Below are 18693 nucleotides of genomic sequence, written 5' to 3'. Positions count from 1 at the left end.
CACAGACTGGGTACACAGGTTTGAGACAGAGACACTAAAGGGAAACAGACTGAGCCCTACAGGTAGGAAGGGCACTTCTACAGACAAAGGTTAGGACCAGGCAGGAATGGCTTGAAACTGACTAGAGGGCTGCTAGTCAGTTTCTCAGGTTCACAAAGGAATATATCCAGAGGAAGTATTGAGATTACACTTCTTCCAAAATGAACACCTCCAACTCCCTTCAGGACCCAGAGAAATTGTTATTCCTTTCTCCCCTTCTCCCTCTCTTATCAATCAACTAATGAATTAGCCAAAGGTTTGATTAAGTGACAAACAGGGTTTATTGAGTTTCAAGGTTGATTGTAAAGAACAGAGGGATACAAGGTAACTCTAACAGCTGCTTAGGGGAAGCTTCAGGTGGGGAGGGACACAGGAATGTGAGACTGAGAAAGGATCTGCCTAACTCAGCCCCAAGAGGTTTTGTTGCCTTTAGGGTTAGGAAAGTTGCACACAATGATTCAGAAAAATAATTTGTATCAAGGGTAAGCCCTATTTGACTACTAGGAAACTAAATCTACAAAGTTTGAAAGCTATCACCCAGATCCACCCTCCTTTCCAAAATCCACAGAAATTCAGGAAGGGAAAATGATGATTGGGATAGGGAAGGTCAGGGAGATACAAAGGAAATAGCTAAGCTAACAAATCTTAAGAGAAAAGCTGCAGCATAAAGGCCAGGTTTTTCAGTCCAAAAATAGAGCTCAGTTGACCCTCCTACTCTCATATAGTCTCCAGGATCAACTGCCTCTCCTCAGGATTCTAAACCCTTTTCAACTGTCAGAAATTCTGCAGTAAGGCTTTGCAGAGTTAATATGCACCCTTTTGCACTACACTTTATGTATGGCACCAATCTTTAATAGATAAAGTTTTGGACTCATTCTCATTAATTTTAGATTCGTCATATTCTAATTCCTTTGAGTCCTTTTTCGGGGGGCAAGTTGACAAGTCCACTATGATACTACTTAATATGTTATCATTTTATTTTTGTCAACAAGTATGCCATTTCTGTCTTTCATTGTGTAGCTTATAAAATTATTTTATAGGGAAAAGATTTAGAATTAGAAGAGAACTTAAACATCTTATATTTGAATCCATCATTTTTTCACATTGGGAAATTAAGGGTCAAAGAGATTAAGTGTCTAACTCAAGGTTACAGAGATAGTAAAATATAAAGCAAAGATTGGAACCCATCTTCTCTGAATCGAAATCCATCTCTCTTTCTACTATGTCAAGACTTGCTAATATAGTTTGAAGCTCAATGATAGTGTGTAGAGAAAGTTTAATTTTGAGTTTTTATAGATCATAGCTATATAGATTCTTTCTGCTATATATTGGTGCTCTTTTTATAATTTTGGAAATTTTTCCTGATTTGAGTTCCTGGAAATGAAATAAAATACTGCATTTTTTATTTTTAATTCCTTTCTTGAGGTGGCAGTAAGCTTAAAGTTATTAATAATTATCATAATAATGGCTGAAAATTATACAGTGCTTTAAGACTTAAAATGTGAGAATATCATTTGATCTTTACAAGCCTGTGAGGTAGGCAACTATTTTACAGATAACAAACATAAGACTGATAAATATTTCCTTGTCCGTGCTTATACCATTAGTACATGTCTTAAGATGAGAACTGAACTCAACTTTTCAAGCTCTAGGCGTAGCATTATATGCACTGTATTCTATAGGTCTTTCATTTGAATTTTTATAATTTATAATTGTTTCAATAATTAAGTAATTTATGGACTCATTTCTCTACTTACTCTGTGCTGAAATTCTGTTTTCTACTATAGTAACTTTGGTCTTGGTTTTTCATGATTTAGTTATAATTTCCATATTTATCGCTTTCATTAATTTTAGTTTTATGTCCTTCTGCATTTAAGAAAAGTTCCACATGATCTTTTATTTTAGTGCTAGTACTAATTCTTACTTAAATTCTTTAAATGTGTTATTTATCCACTTGTGAATGAATTTCAGAATATTCTGCATTATGTCTTTTTCTCATTTGTATTGTTTCAGATAGTTGATGCTATTTCATTATTATCATATTAAAAATATTGATCAAAAAATGACATTAATACCTGATAATTTATTCACCTCCATGGCAGCCAAACTGCTACAATGGTACTTTTTAATCTAGAAAAAAATAACAAAATTACCTGGAAAAACAAAATGTCAAGAATATTGAGGAAAACATAAAGCTGGAATTTCAATAAGAAAAAAAAAGAGGAAAAGGAGATTTGGCAGTACAAGACCTCAACCTATTCAAAGCAGTGATCATTACGTTAACTTTTAGACTTGATTAAGAAAAATAGAAAAGTTGGGGGCAGCTAAGTGGCTGAGTAGATTGAGAGCCACTTCTAGGGAGGGGAGGTCCTAGGTTCAAATCTGGCTTCAGACACTTCCTAACTGTATGACTCTGGGGAAGTCACTTAACCCCCATTGCCTAGCCCTTCTGCTTTGGAAACATTACAGAATATTTATTCTAAGGCGAAAGGTAAGGTGTTTTGTTGTTTTCTTTTAATGAAAGAAAGGAAAATAGAAAAGTTGATCAGTAAAACCAATTTACACAAAATATAGAAACAAAAGCTAATTTCCATTTTATCCTCCATCTATCTTGTTTGTACATGTTAATTTGCATTTTTTTCTCTCCCATTAGACTATGAGGTCCTTGAGAACAGGAATTGTTTTTTAACTTTCTCTATATCCCCAGTGCCTAGTACAGTGACTGGAATATCAATGGTGATTAAAAGAATGTATATTTACTAACTGACAGAATGACCTACTAGTGTAATGTTCAACAAACCCAATTACTAGGGTAAGGCTTCACTATTCAGTGAAATTCCTATAGTGCTGTAGAAATTAAGTTCAAACAGATATTTCATACCATATCACAATAAGCCCCAAATGGATGTAGATTTAAAAGGGGCCAACCTAAGCAAATTAGAAGACAATGGGTAATTGTGGACAGAGAAGAGTTTTTAAACAAAAAAGGATCACAATAGACAAAATAGTTTTGATAATATAAAATTGAAAGACTTTTGCCCAAGCAGAATCCATCAATCACACTTAAAATTAGAAGAAAATAGTAAAATAGGAAGTTTTTCTGTTAAATATTTCATTTCTAATATCTATCATGAATTTATTCAAATATTGAAGCAGGTTTTGATTGATAAAACATGTATAACCCAATGGAATTGCTTATCAACTACAGTGGGGGAGAGAGACAACATGAATCATGTAACCTTGGAAAACTCATGTGTAAATTTGTTACTGGAATAAAATAAAGAAAAAATAAAAACAAATAAATTTGGTAGGCTTATTAAATATAATTGAATTATTAAATTATAGGAACTTAGTAAATGCTTATTGGTTGATAAAATAAAGGAATTGATTCAAATATAAAATAACAAAAGCCATATAAAAGAATATGAACCAGCAATTCTGAGCAAGAGAACTCTAAGCTGTAATTCAATTCACATTTTAAAAAATGATCCAAATCACTAATAATAAGAGAAAGGCAAATTAAAACTCTGAGTTTCTATTTTGTATTCATCATATTGGCAAAGATGACAAAAAAGAAAATGATTGATATTGGAGGGATTGTGGAAAAACCAGTAAATCGATGCACTGTAAGTGGAGCTATGAGTTGGTCCAGCCATTCCAGAAAATAATTTGGAACTATGTCCAAAAAAAGTCAATTAAATGCTCATACCCTTTGACCCAGCAGTATCATGACTAGGCTTGTATCTAAAAGAAATCAAAGATGAAGAAAAAACATTTGTATAACACTTTTAATGCTAGCAAAGAACTAGAAAAAAATTTAAATGCCCATCACCTGGGAAATGGCCAAATAAATTATGTTATATTAATGTAGTGGAATAATACTGTACCAAAAAATATATGTAAAGAAATGTATATAAAGAAAATAAAGAAAAAAAGAAACTTGACAAGATTTTTATGAACTAACGCAGAGTGAATTGAGCAGAACAAGTGGAACAGTTTATATGTCATGTACAACATTATAAAAAAAAGTTTTTTTAACCACAACTTTGAAAGACTTAAAAATTGATCAATGTAAATATGACTCCAGAGATTGATGATGTATCAGGCTAAGAATGGATAGACTAGAGTTGTGGAATGAGACTTATCATTTTCAGGTGTGGCAATGTGTGGATTTGTTTTGCTTGATTATGATTCCTTGTTAGAGGAAAGAATTTATTCTAATATTTCATAGGAGAGATTTGGGAATAGGAGAAGGAATTAGGAATAGCGATTTTAAAAAACAAGATATAAAGAAAAGTGTTGAAGCATTCAAAGAAAAGAGAAGAAAGTTCAGAATGAGAAATACAAGCAAGATAGTTTTGAAACATGTTAAACTTTATATATATTAAACCTAAACTGTACATAAGAGAAAGTTGCAGTTTCATATACAACCCATTTCTATTCATTGTATTTGCAAATGTTCATGTTTGTTGATGTTTGTCAAATTCAGAATAAAAAAAATTAAATGAAAAGAAGTCATTAGCAGATTCCATCTTTGTGGTCAAATAGCTGACTGAGAAGTATAGAAATTTTAAATAGCTCTGCTTTGTCTATTCATTGCTTAATAAAAAAAAAAATTTAAAAAATTAAAAAAAAAAAAAAAGCTTTTCACTTAGAAAAAAAAAATCTCTCCAAGGAATGGTTGGAGTAGTCTTTCACATCAGAGTATCTTTGGTTTTGTTTGGGGGTTTTGTTATGTATGAGTGTGCTCTTACAACAGTGACCAATATGGAAGTCTATCTTGCATAACAATAAAAAATGAAAAAAAAAAAAGAAAAAAATCTCAGTCCTTAAAGGGTCTCCCTTTTTTTTTTCCTAAACCTTTATCTTCCATCTTGGAATCAATACTATAGGGTGATTCCAAGGCAGAAGAGTGGTTAAGGGCTAGGCAATGGGGGTTAAGTGATTTGCCCAGGATCACACAGCTAGGAAGTGTCTGAACCCAGCACCAACTCTCTCTAAACCTGACTCTCCATCCACTGAGCCATCCAGCTGCCCGCCATAAAGGAGTTTCTTGAATAAAATGTATTCCTCCCCTATTTAAACTCATCTAATAGATCCAAAAGTAGAATAAATCTTTTCAACAAATTTCTGGATATAAATGAGAGCATGAGAGAGAAAAATATTCACAAAGGTGTTTTTTTGGTGCCCTTGAAGACATCCTTTTCAAAATCTAAAGAGAAAAGGGATACTTTATCACTGGCAAAGTTCTCCTGAAATCCTTGTTTGAGAATAATATTGGATTGATCACGTACCACCATCTAACTCCACAGGGCTTCTCCAGTAATACCTATGGTTTCTCAAGAGATCTAGATACCCAAAAAGGAAAAAATCAAATGGATAAAAAATTCATATTGCCCAAACTTTAACAAGGTTAGAGAAGCAGCATGGTTTGCCAATAGAGACCTAGCCTCAACATCAGGAAGAATTCTAGGCAAGATAGTTGTTACCTTTGAAACAGGTACATTACACGCATCTGCATGATAATTTTCTCTGGTGGAATGAACTAGAGAAATTAGATGGGCATCTTCATTATTAATCTTGCCTGAAATTTTCAAAAAGCATTTAGTAACTACATTACAATTCTTTATCTTGGTAAAAAAAATCTATATCTCTAAAAAAGAGAACCATCTTTCTAGCTATTTTTGTGTATGCCCTTTTTATTGTCACTTAAGTTGTGTATTTTTCAGAACATATTTTTGTCCTTGGCTTTCTGCTAATTATTCCTTTGTATATTAGAGCTGTGTATGCTATTGTGCCTTTCAGTTCAACAGATATTTACTAAGTACTTATGGTGGGCAAAACACAGGGAGGGATAAGAAAACTTATAAAACAGTCATTCCACTCAGTCACCTTATAGGCTAGCAGGGGTGGAAGAGCTAAAAGAAATGCAGAATAACTATAATTAAAAAAAGAATATAATCAATAATCCTGAGAGGTCCAAAAAAAGTACTATATTATGAGGATTCAGAAGAGGGAGAAATGAAATCCATTTGAAAGAAATTAAGAAAGGGTTTCATAAACTTTGAATAAATAATGTATCATATTTCTATAGGCAAAGATTGGCAAAGGAACATTCCAGGAGGAAGAAAGAGCATGAGGATAAGTTTGGAGGTAGAAAAATGTTAGATGTACTGAGACAACAAATAAACCAGTCTGACTGGAAAATTGGGTCAATACAGGGAAATGGTAGAAGATAAAGCTGGAAAGGTAGATGGAGCTATGATGTATCCCTAACTCATTTCTATTTGTAGTTCACCCAACACAGAAACAATAATCTGATTAAAAGTGGCGACCTGGTTTCACATCACTACAATCTGTGCAAGACAACTTGCCAAATCCAAAGTAGATCTTTCTTGGTGTGTGTATGTTTTCTTGTGGCTTCCCTGGCTCTCTAATCATCACTTATTGCCCTAAGCTCTATTTTTACTTGCATCTTAGCTTGTTTCTATTTTGTATTTTCAGTTACACAGCCTATATTCCCTGTCACCACCTACATAGAAACTTCAACAGGCAATACCAGCGAGGTAATATCCCCTCTCTATGTCACACCCACATACCAATCTATCCAACCAGATCTAGAGCTAAGCCATCTCCTACACACAACACAAATATGGGGAGAGTAACAATAATCCCAGTATAGTTCATATATACAGTCTTCCAAAAGTCTTAGTGCAGGGTTACGCTAATAAAAAAGATTATTTTAGCCTATGAAAGCCTAAAACTACATTAAGATAGAACTTTTGGAACATCATGTATTTAATGCAATTCCAATCAAAACACCAATGGCTATTTTGGGGTCAGAGATTATAGAATTGGATAAAATCACTTTGTTAATAATGAAAGAAATGTACATTAAACTATTTTAATTTATCATGCTCATCAAATTAATTATTTAATTTACACACCTAGCAAAGACAATTAAAAGGTACAGAATTCAATGGAAGCAAGGATATGTGCATTGCAAACTCAGAAATTTTTTTTAAGTGGTTAGAGAACCAGGTCTAGAAACTGGAGATCCTAGGTTCAAATTTGGCCTCAGGTACTTCCTAGGTAAATGACTCTAAGCAAGGCACTTAATCCCAACTGCCTAGCCCTTACTACTCTTTTGTCTTGGAATCTACACCTAGTATCTGTTCTAAAATAGAAGGTACAGGTTTAAAAAATTGTGTATTCGTATTGAAAGGAGAAGGATAGGAGATACATACTACCTCTCTTAAAACATGTATATACCAACATGAAAGGTGAGAGTGAATATCACTTAAAGTTCCCCCCATCTGAATAAAGGTTAGAATGTACATATGCAGAGTTTGGTTTAGAAATATATTAAAACTCAACAGAGAAACTGTGCAAAGGAAGAAGAGGTGAGGGAATACTAAGGAGTAAATAGTTGCAATCATAACTAACTTCTTGATCCGGAAAGGCAAATGAGGTTAAAAGGGGAAAAAAATAAAATAGGGTCTAAGGAGGATACCCATCAATTGAGAAAAAATAGCTGAAGAACTTGTGATATATGAATACAAGTGAATATTATTGTGCCATAAAAATTATGAAAGAGGTGATTTCAGAGAATTCTTAGTCTTATGAACTAATGCCTGGTGAAGTGAGGGGGACAATTTACAGAAGAATAATATTATTTTAAAAACAAAAACAAAAACTTTGAGACTTCAGTACTCTGATCAGTTCAGAGACCAACCAGGTCTCCAGAAAATCTGTGATAAAATATGTTATACACCTGGCAGAAAGAAAGAAAATAGATTCAAGGTGCACATGTGAGGCCACTGTGAGGATTCATTTTGCTTGACTTCTATTGTCAAAAAGGGATTTTTCCCCCTTTCTCTCATTTTTGTTTAAATTTGAAGGTGGGTTGGGGTAGAGAAAGAAGAGAGGTAGCAACAGTAATGCCAGAAAAGAAGAAGAACCAGTGTAGCATTTTTTAACCCTTATCTTCCTTCTTAGACTCAAAACTGTATATAATTTCTAAGGCAGAAGAAGGGTAGCATCTAGGCACTGGGGATTAAGTGATTTGCCCAAGGTCACACAGCTAAGAAACATCTGAAGCCAAACTTGAACCCAGGACTTTCCATCTCTAAGCCTGACTGCCCATCCATTGAGCCACCTAGTTGTCCTCAGCATTTTTTAAATACCCAGAAAAGAATAAGAAGTTTGGAAGAAAGCATCAATAAGCAGCTAGACAATTTTAGAAATAACATATGGAATTTAATTGTACTTTTTAAAAGCAAATTTTAAAAACTAGAGATTTACAGTTTCATATGTAATTCTCTTTCCCTGTTCTGCTCTGTATATGAATATGCTTCTTTGGGGAAATATAAGTTAAGAATTTTTTTTAAATTTAAGCACTAAGGTTGGAATTTGAATCAAGACTTCCAACTCTAGAGGGAATGCTGATTTTTTTTTAAACCTTGTACTTCGGTGTATTGTCTCATAGGTGGAAGATTGGTAAGGGTGGGCAATGGGGGTCAAGTGACTTGCCCAGGGTCACACGGCTGGGAAGTGACTAAGGCCAGATTTGAATCTAGGACCTCCCATCTCTAGGCCTGAATCTCAATCCACTGAGCTACCCAGCTGCCCCGGGAATGCTGATTTTAACACAGCTAATAAATGCCTGAGGCAGGGAGTTAAGTCCAAATCTTTTTTTTTTTAATTTTTTTTGCCAATTTCATTTAATAACAAATTTCTGCACAACTTTCCCAAAGTTATGTGATCAAACATTTCTCTCTACCTTCCTTTCCTTCCCCATTCTGGTTCTGGCAGGCAAAACATAATTCCATATTGTTCATTTTTATAAGTGAATGATCTTATAAATCCAAAACCCCAAAATATAAACCCAAATAAACAATTGAAAAATTGTACATCAAGCCCAAGACACACACTCTCTCTCTTTTTCTCTCTCTTTCTCATGCGTGCGCACGCGCACACACACACACACACACACACACACACACACACACACACACACACACATACACCTATACTTGAGCAAAGGAAAAAGACCCAAAAGGGGGGGGGGGGGAAATTAATGAACCAGAAACTTCCTGAGTTTAAGAGAAATGGAAATCATTTTCCACCTTTTCAAAAAATTTAGGGTCCAATTGCCTTTTCTAAAATAGGAAATATTTGGAGTTTAGGGAGTATAAGAGAGGCAACATGGTCAGACCTGCTTTTCAGGAAAATCACTTTGGAAACTATGTGAAGGATGAATGGAACAGGAGATGCTTGAGGCATCAATTAAGAGGCCATTATAATAGATGGCAAGAAGTGATGAAGGGCAGAGCTAGGAAGGTAGCTGTGTGAATGGAGAAAAGGGACCCAACCTAGACACGTAATATCATAATTGTCACAAATCTAATTTAATTTCAAATTGTTAACTGAAAAAAAGGAACAGTAAGCAACTGACAAAAATAATCTTCTATGCAGGATGTAAACACAGAAGGTCTGTGTTGGCCAAATGAAGTTATAAATATAATTTAAGTTTTATTACTCTCTGGCCCCTACCCTATCTAGTCACCAAATCCTATTATTCCTATCTCAAGCATATCTCTAGAATGCATCTCCACCCCTTCCCCAGTCCCACTGCCACCATTTTCCTTCAAGCTCTGATAATGTCCTACATGGACCACTAAATAATTTCCTAACCTTCACTCCATCCTATTACATTGGTGTCAGGTCAGTCTTCCTAAAGGATGGGTAACAATAATAGTTATTGTTGTGACCATGGGCAAGTCACTCATTCCTTCTTGGTCTCATTTTCTTCAAATAAGGGAACTGAATGAGGTGATCTCTAGGGACCCTTTTCATCTCTAAATCCTGTGCTTCTATGATTGCTTATTTAACCAAGTGATTATATCTCTAAAGGGTTTACCAGTGTTAAATTTAAATTAATGTCCAATAATTCCAAGTATTATATTTTATGTTTTATTATTAATCACTTGAAATAGAAGAGCCTAAGCAAAACCAAGTAAACTAAGTAAAATTCTCCTGCCTGGCTCTCACTCAACCTACACAACTACCTTCCTGGCAGCAGAGAGAGAGGGAGGAGCTACATCCACAATTTTAGCTTCAAAGTGTAAGCACATAACATGAGAACAAAAATGGGAATCTGGGAAAGAGAGTGCTGGGGAGCAGATTCTAATTGCACAATTCCCCCTGTGATTCCATTGGAAAATAAGCATGTAGAAATCTCCCAGATTTAAATGCATAGTTTCCCCAATGAATCATTACATATAACCAACTTATATCTCTAAAGACCTTTAACTAGAAGTACCTACAATATTTCATTTTCTAAGGGGAAATTACAATAATTTGGGGATAAGAGAGAAATAAAAGAGAAAAAGAACAAAACCAATGATTGCTAGGCACATTGACAAAAAGCCAGTTAGGGGTTAATCCCTTTGGCATAAGACTTTACGTTCAAAATAAATGCTTTCAAGCCCAGAGTTCAATTCACTACATCCCAAAGTTCATTCTGGATTTTTTGGTATGGTGTATGGTTTCTGCAGGCTTCTTTATGGTGCCTTCTTCAAACAGTTCACTTTCTTGATTCAGGGAGTTAGTGAGTTTTTTATCCTAAAATTACTCTCAAACAAGAAAAATTTTTATAAATATAGAATTTTATGACAATAATACAATCCCCTCTGAGGAGGGTGTTGACCAACACAGATCACCCCAGGATACACTGCTGACTTATGAAGTATATGAATCAATTGTCAAAAGAAAATAAAAAACATAAAAAAACAAATAGAAAAAAATAACTTCTGGATGAAACATAAAATATCAAAGTCTCATGTGTAAAAATTCTAAGTAAGGAAGAATAAGCCCATAACAGGTCCTTGAATCAGGGCCCAATTGAAATGATTTATGTCCCACAAGCCTGTAGTAGCAATTATGCACTTACCTAATCAGCAGCCAGGACTACAGAAAATTGCCATACTATGAAAGAGAGATAAAAAAAGACTAGATTTTGAAGCAGAAGGGAAATATCATTCCCTGATCTGATTTTACCTTTGCTCTCAGGGAAGGGGAGCCAAAATGGCAGCCAAATTGAGGTACTTGGTAGAAGTCTGGATCTGGTACGAGGGGAATCCTGCATCTGAGGGCGTCAAATAGCCACTTCCTCAAACCCCAAAATAAGTTCAAGTCCCCTGTCTTGGCACAGAATCTCATTAATCCCACCAGGATTGGTTGGTCTCCTTGACCTTGTTCTCCTAGGCACTGTGCAGGTTAACTTTGTGCTCCTTGGCACTGCACAGTGGCTCTTTTGTGATCCCTTCTCCTAGAATCAGACACAGTCATTAATCAAAGTCCCATAATATTTAACAATCAATGGCAAGTTTCCATAGTCCAAAGCTTTTGGGTATGCATTGACTAATTGGACATTTTAAACTTGTCCTAGTGCAAAATCAAAAAACCATTAATACTGGTAACACGTGCTTCAAGTACAAAAAAATGAGAGAAAAAAGAAAACTCAAATACTCTATTGCATATACAAGGAAAAACAATAATACATTTTTTTTAATCAAAAATATATAGTTCACATTCCATGAAAAGGTGTCAGCCAAGTAGAGGCACAATACAAAGATTTCTCACTCAAAAATAAGATCCATTTCCTTTTTAACTTGGTCATGATCCACAGTGTGAGTGTATATAATTTTTCACCAGGTAACAGCTTTTAAAAAAAAAAAACAACATCAAATGCACAGTCTAAGAAGTACCAAAATCCCCAAAATCACAAGAGCCCATTTAATAACAGTAGCAAAAAGCCCCACTATCATTAGGATTCACATAGCCACTTGGTGTGTGACATTTTAAAAACTTATTAAGCTCAGGGATACTTGTCACAAGTTCTCCAGAGCTAGCCAATCTGTCAACTTTAGCTGAGATATTTCTAAGAGTCCATTACTGCCATAATTCCAAATTTTGGCAGGAGAGCCCAGAATAAAACCTCTGTACTACTGATGAAAATCTTTTGGGTCTAAAATGTCACCAAGAATCTAGATTACCATCCTGATGGAAGGGTAGAGTAAGCTGAAGAATTACAAATGTAAAAACCATCCAGGAGCCACTAGGCTCCATGGGAAAATTCTACCTCCATGAGCCATCCAGGGGTTACCAAGCCCCCTGGGAAATCCTTCCCACCTTCTGGATGAGATTATAATTTATCACAGGGTAACCAAGCCCCTTGGGAAACCTCTCTCCTCTGGTATGAGACTGTAACAGCCATATAAAGCATGTATTTATATGTCCCATCCATTGCAATTTGGAGGCGAGGAATACAATAGTGAAAAACACTTCTGGGGGCAGCTGGGTAGCTCAGTGGGTTGAGAGCCAACCCTAGATATGGGAGGTCCTATGTTCAAATCTGGCCTCAGACACTTCCCAGTTGTGTGATCCTGAGCAAGTCACTTGACCCCCATTGCCTACCCTTACCACTCTTCTGCCTTGGAGCCAATACACAGTATTGACTCCAAGATGGAAGGTAAGGGTTTAAAAAAAAAGAAAGAAAAACACTTCTGATGTCTTATCCATTACATTTTTATAAATATGGAGTGGGGAATGCAATAGTGCTACTGCACTTCACTTCAACTACTAAATCGATTCTTACCTCTTGTTACAAACAAGTCCAAGGTAGGCAAATGATCAGTCAGAGGTAGTAGTGTTACTGACTATCTGAAAATCATTTCTAAAGACCCCTTAAAATCAATTGAGATTTTTAGCTCATTAAATTCTTCAAAGGTTGTATACAAGTTGTAACCAGTTTGATAGAGTCCATCCATCATCATCTATATGACAATTAACAAAGGCAAAAAGGAACAAAAGGCCATTAAGGCAACATGTTTCCTCGATGGATCTGGTGACAAATCCAGTATCTATAAGGACCTATGGTTTTGCCATGGAAAAGAGTTTGTCCAAGTCGTTTATGGACTTTTATAATGGTATTTTCTCCAGTCCAGTAATAGGGCAATACAAATAAAGATAGTAGGATGGTACAAATGAAAGCAGTATAACAGAACATATAATTAATGGCCAAAACACAGTAGCTAAAAATGCCATGGTTTAACAGAAGATATTAGATCAGATTAATATGTGAACTTAAAAAAACAAAATTGAATTTCAAAGCAAACAATTGGCAAATGCAATAAGCATAACAGGATACAGGCACTTAGTGTTAATAGAAGGTTTTACATAACAGCAACCAATCTAAGAGTCCTTTTCACCAATTCTGATTGCTGCATTACAGAGACTTCTTCACTATTTGGAGGGGAACAAACTGAAACAGTTAACATCAATAAGGCAATGGAATCTGAAAAAGCTTAAAATTCGCCTCCATTCACATTAAGGTTCCTTCCCCTCCCAAGTATCATCATCCATCAACATTCCTTTGATCATGCCTCTGGGGTTCCCAATACTGAGGGGGATTTCCACACTAAACCTGGTGTGGATGAACCCTATATTGGATGTATTGCAGAGGCTGGGCATGCTTAGATCGTAAGGGGGATGAATCTCCCTTCTGAATCTTGAGATTACTCAAGCTAACAGCAAGGACAAGTACACCCAGGAACAGTAGTAAGAAAAGACATTCTAAAACTGTAGTAATGCATTGTTCTTTCATGGAGTGGGCCCTGCTTTTAAATCTAATCAATAAATTGGTTTGGAATTCTACTTCTTGTTCAGAGGTGGCGCTACCCTAGTATGTACTGCGTAGGAGTAAAAACCTCACAGGCTAATAAATGGAGACAGATTGGAAACACCATACTGAGACATGCCCCTCTTAACTAGTTTAAAAATGGAGGGCAGCCAAAAGGCTTTAGCCAGAGGCTAAGTTAGTTCGGGGAAAACAAAAGCCTTCTATTTTAGGCACAATGAAGGTAAAAACTTCTCAGAGCCACTTAGCTGAGCTGGTCTGAGAGAGCAAAAGGGTTTTATGGATGGAGAATGCAAGCTTACCTGATGTTTGGGTCAGGAAACCAGAGCCTAATTTCCAAAAATCTGACTTTCAATCTACTGAAGCTACTAGCTGCCCCCCTGCTATGCTGGGTTTTAGGGTCTAGAGGGTGGCAGGGGAGACTCCTGTGTAGGCTAACTCCTGTTTCCACCCATTAAACCAGGAGTGTGAAAACCCCCAGGGTTAGTTTAAAATTGGCTTGGAAGCTAGAAGGGGGTGGGGCAGCGTGGAAAAGGCCAATGATTTCCAGCTCATTGTGCTTCTGTGCTGTGTTGGGGGGCCATCTCAGGTCGAAGCCAATATATACATATGTATATATGTAATTTATCATTATTTTTCTGACAGTCTTGGAAGTTGGTGCCACTGTTTCCAAAGTTCTGTTTAAATATTTTTGCCTCCTACCACAAAACCTTCTCAGATCTATCTTCCACACGACTGCCAAGTGATTTTCCTAAAGCAGAAGTCTGACCATGTTGCTACCTTGCTCTGTAAACTGCAGTGATTCCTTATTGAAACCAGAATAAAATATTATTTCATCTTTATCTTATCCTTTTAAAATTTCTGTTTTGTGCAAATCTTATAATGTAGGTTATTGTGCATATAAGTAAGTATACACAGATTGGGGATAAATGCTCAGAAATGTTTACTGATAATGATATATGATCAAAAAAAAAGGATTGATACCACCATCCTAGAAAATTGCTCACATTCAATAAATGTTCAGTTATATCATAACAACAGAAATCAGCTTAGGATAGTTTATAGTGGTTACCGGTTCAAAATTTTGTTGTTAACTGTGTAACTCAGTTTTTGAAAGTGAAATGTGATGTTTCCTGTTTTTGGATCAGGTACCTCAATCAGGAATCCTGAAGCTATCCCACTTGCAAGAAGGAGTATACATCTTCCAGCTGACTGTGACAGACAGTGCTGGTCAAAGGAGCTCGGACAACATCTCTGTGACCGTACTCCCCAAGGCAGAAACTGCAGTAGGTGAGGGGGAGAAAAATGAAAGTATCAATGGAGGTTAATTTAACCACCAAAAAGCTATGTTAGTTTCAGATTTGTAGACTTCCTATGCTATAAGTAGGTTGTAGGTTGCCTTTTGTAGGTTTATTTCTGAAACCCCAAATCTGATATCATTTTAGGATAATTAGCATTTCAGTATGGACAAGCTAAGAAGGTCTCATTTCTGGAACTTAAAATGGGATGGTTCTTAGAACACGAGAGTTTCAGGACAAAGTAAAAGCCCCATTTTTTATTTTTCATTTTCCTACTTTTCCTGAATTCTTAGTTTCTTGTTGGAAAGAACATGTTGAAAGATTTAGGATGTATATGTATAGATACATGCATGCATGTATACACACATATATGTCTATACAAATGTGTTATATATCACAAGCCATTTTATATATATGTATATATGTATGTTTTGTGTGTATGTATGTTTTCTGGAGAGCTTCTGCTAAGACTTAATTCTAAACAGATAAAAATAAATATGACATAGTGGCAGAATTTTGTTTTAATTACTCAAAAATATTGTGTAACATTATCACATAAATATATAAGTAAACTCACTTAAATGATCTTAGATATTAGCAATAATTTATTAGATATAGTATATTAGTATATATAGAGTATACAAGTATAATAGATACTTAAATATAATTATATAAGCATAATTTTTAAATATACAACATACAAATACAATGTATATTCAATGCCTTAACATACATTTCTTTTGATTAATCATAAACCATTATAATTTTCTAAAAACTCCACATTTCTAAAATGAAAGCATCAAATATATCTAACAAGCCAACTATTATGAGTTGCATGGATTGTTCACAAGGGGCATTGGGCAACACCAAAGCTAAAGAAATGAGATATCCAAAGTCGTTTAGCCATCATTGGGAAAGCTACTTTTGGTGAGATTCTATATTTGTAAGCCTGAAGACAATGTGTATCTGCAGTAACCATTTTATGTTGAACACCTTGCTGAAGCTTGAAGCAAACTTTTGGTGGTCTCAGATTTTCTCTTATTTGCAAAGGAATTAACACAATGGGTTAAGTTATAGGGGTAAAGGATTAGAATATAAATATGATTTCTCTATGACTATTCCACATTCATATCAAAATGCAGAATGCAAATTAGAAGGAAAATTTTCTACGAACCCAAAACCTATGGAGCTTGACAGTCTCCCAGTGAGTAATGCTTCTTGCCAGGTTATCAGTTGTCCTACACCAGTTCTTTGGTAGATTTGTGATCACATTGATGTATATATTATCACCAATGATGCTGAGCAAATCCTATCCATGCCTGCCCAAATCATGAAGATTTTGTTCATGTCTTCCCCAAAGTTCATCCCATGGGGTCTACTCAACATACTAGAGACAAATCATTGGTCACAAACAAGGTAAAAAAAATTATTGACTATCTACTTTGCCATACTTTAAGCTTTCTGTTAATGTGGAGCGTATGTGAACGGGTCAGACAATGCTTCTCTAGTCCAGCAAAGGGGGCATATGAGAGAATTCACAGTCTTATCCAAGAGCCAGCAGAAATAGGCTGACACTCAGTTGACAGCCACATGGATGCTTCCTGTCCCAGGTATGGGCTGCTGATTAACAGCTGTTCCACATAGAGACACTGATTGAATCAACAATATCTCTTGAGCACATATCTGAATGTACTAGATACAAATCGGGAAAATAATAACAATTCACATTTACAAAAGCATTTTACAGTTTAAAGAGCACTCACAGCTCTCACATTCAATTCCTTCTCTCCTTCCTAGTTCTTCCCTTCATCACCTCTTGCCTGAACCATTATAACCTCTTAATTGGTCTCCCTTGCCTCAAGCTCCATTCATCCTCTACACCACTGCCAGTGATTTTGCTAAAGAGTAGATCTGATCGTGTCACTTCCCTCACACTGCATAAACTCCAGATGCTCCCTATTATTTCTAAGATCAAATATATAAACTCCTAAGTCTGGCATTTAAAGCTTTTTACCACTTTACCCCATCCTACCTTTTCAGCTTTATTCTCCATTACTCCTCTTCACACAGTATGAATGATCCAATCATATCGACCTTCTAGATGGCACCTCTCATCTCTGAACCTTCTGTTTTTAAACCCTTACTTTTTGTCTTAGTAACAACTCTAAGACAGAAGGGCAAGGACTAGGCAATGGGGGTTAAGTGACTTAACCAGAGTCATATAGTTAAGAAGTGTCTGAGACCAGATTTAAACCCAGGACCTTCCATCTCTAGGCTCTATCCACTGTGCCACTTAGCTGTCCCATATATCTTTTCACTGTCTCCTATGCTAGAAAGGATCTTCCACTTGGAATCCAGAGTTTACTTCAGGATTCAGGTCAAGTACCACCTTCTGCATGAGGTCTTTCCTGTTCCCCATACCCCATCCACTAGTGCTTATCCCACTAAGGTTGCCTTATAGGTTTATCTGCTTTATAAGTTATTTAACATATCTATATGGATGCATGTCATCTTCCCCATTAGAATATAAGCTCCTCGAAGGCAGGGACTGTTTTCTTTTTCTTTTGTCTTTGTATCCCCAGTGCTTAGTCCAGTGTCTGATGTAAAATAAGTTTTTAATAAATACTGGTTACATGATTGAGTCCTCACAAACCTATGAAATAGGAAGTGTACATTATTGTCCTCATTTTTCAGTTAGGAAGTTGAACATAAAATTTAAGTGGTATGTCTACAGGTAGCCAACTAGTTTAGTAGAGCTGGGATTTGAATCAAGGCTTCCTTTTAAGTAGTATATAATAGCTAGGCAAATAGGTAACACAGTGAAGAGTACCAGGATACTTTTGCATCTGGATGGAGGATGAATGGAACAGGGAGTGACTTGAGGCAGGGGGAAAAAATTAAGGGACTATTATAATAGTTCAGGCAAAAGGTGATGAGGGACAGATCTAGGAACGTGTGTGAATGGAGAGAAGGAATCGAATGTGAGAATTGTGAGTATACTTTGAACTGTAATGGAGAATACATCTGAAAATCTGATTAAAATTAGACACATCCTAACTATGTGACCCTGGGCAAGTCACTTAACCCCCATTGCCTAGCCCTAGCCACTCTTCTGTCCTAGAATTGATATTAAGATAAAAGGTAAGAGTTTGTTAAAAAGTATATGATATGTATGTGTCTGAAATATAGTATATGATATATATGATGCATATAATATATAGTATGATGTATGTGTATGATATATTTTGTATTAGGATATGTAAAAATGTGTATATGTGGCATGTGATATATTTTTGTAATATATAGTCTGATATATGTACACATATATTATGATATATTTTATATATATATAGTATATTATATGTGTATGATTTATATTACATAGTATATGATAAATATGTATGACATATAGTATATAGTATATAGTATGTGTATGTGACATATGGATGGATGTGATAATACATAGCCTATGATAGGTATGTGTGAAATATATATAGTATAGGATATATGTATATTGTATATTATATAGAATATATCCTATATGGTATATTTATATATATAATAGTCTATATGTGTATAATATAGCATAGTGTCTAGAATATATAGTATATGACATATGTGTATGATATATAATATAAAGCATATGCAATATGT

The 18693-nt window shown here is 35.3% G+C and overlaps 1 protein-coding gene across 1 annotated transcript in view; it reads left to right on the top strand.

Moving 5' to 3' along the window:
- The window catches only part of LRP11 (LDL receptor related protein 11), an 81412-nt gene that overhangs the window by 30965 nt on the left and 31754 nt on the right, over positions 1-18693 (top strand). Inside the window, exon 3 of the mRNA XM_044675463.1 lies at positions 14890-15031. Within this exon, the coding sequence (XP_044531398.1) occupies positions 14890-15031 (142 nt within the window). The remainder of the gene's footprint in view (positions 1-14889; positions 15032-18693) is intronic.

The sequence above is a fragment of the Gracilinanus agilis genome, chromosome 4 (genome assembly GCF_016433145.1).
Source record: "Gracilinanus agilis isolate LMUSP501 chromosome 4, AgileGrace, whole genome shotgun sequence".
NCBI classification, from domain to species: Eukaryota; Metazoa; Chordata; class Mammalia; order Didelphimorphia; family Didelphidae; genus Gracilinanus; species Gracilinanus agilis.
This window is presented reverse-complemented; position numbering and strand designations above follow the sequence as displayed.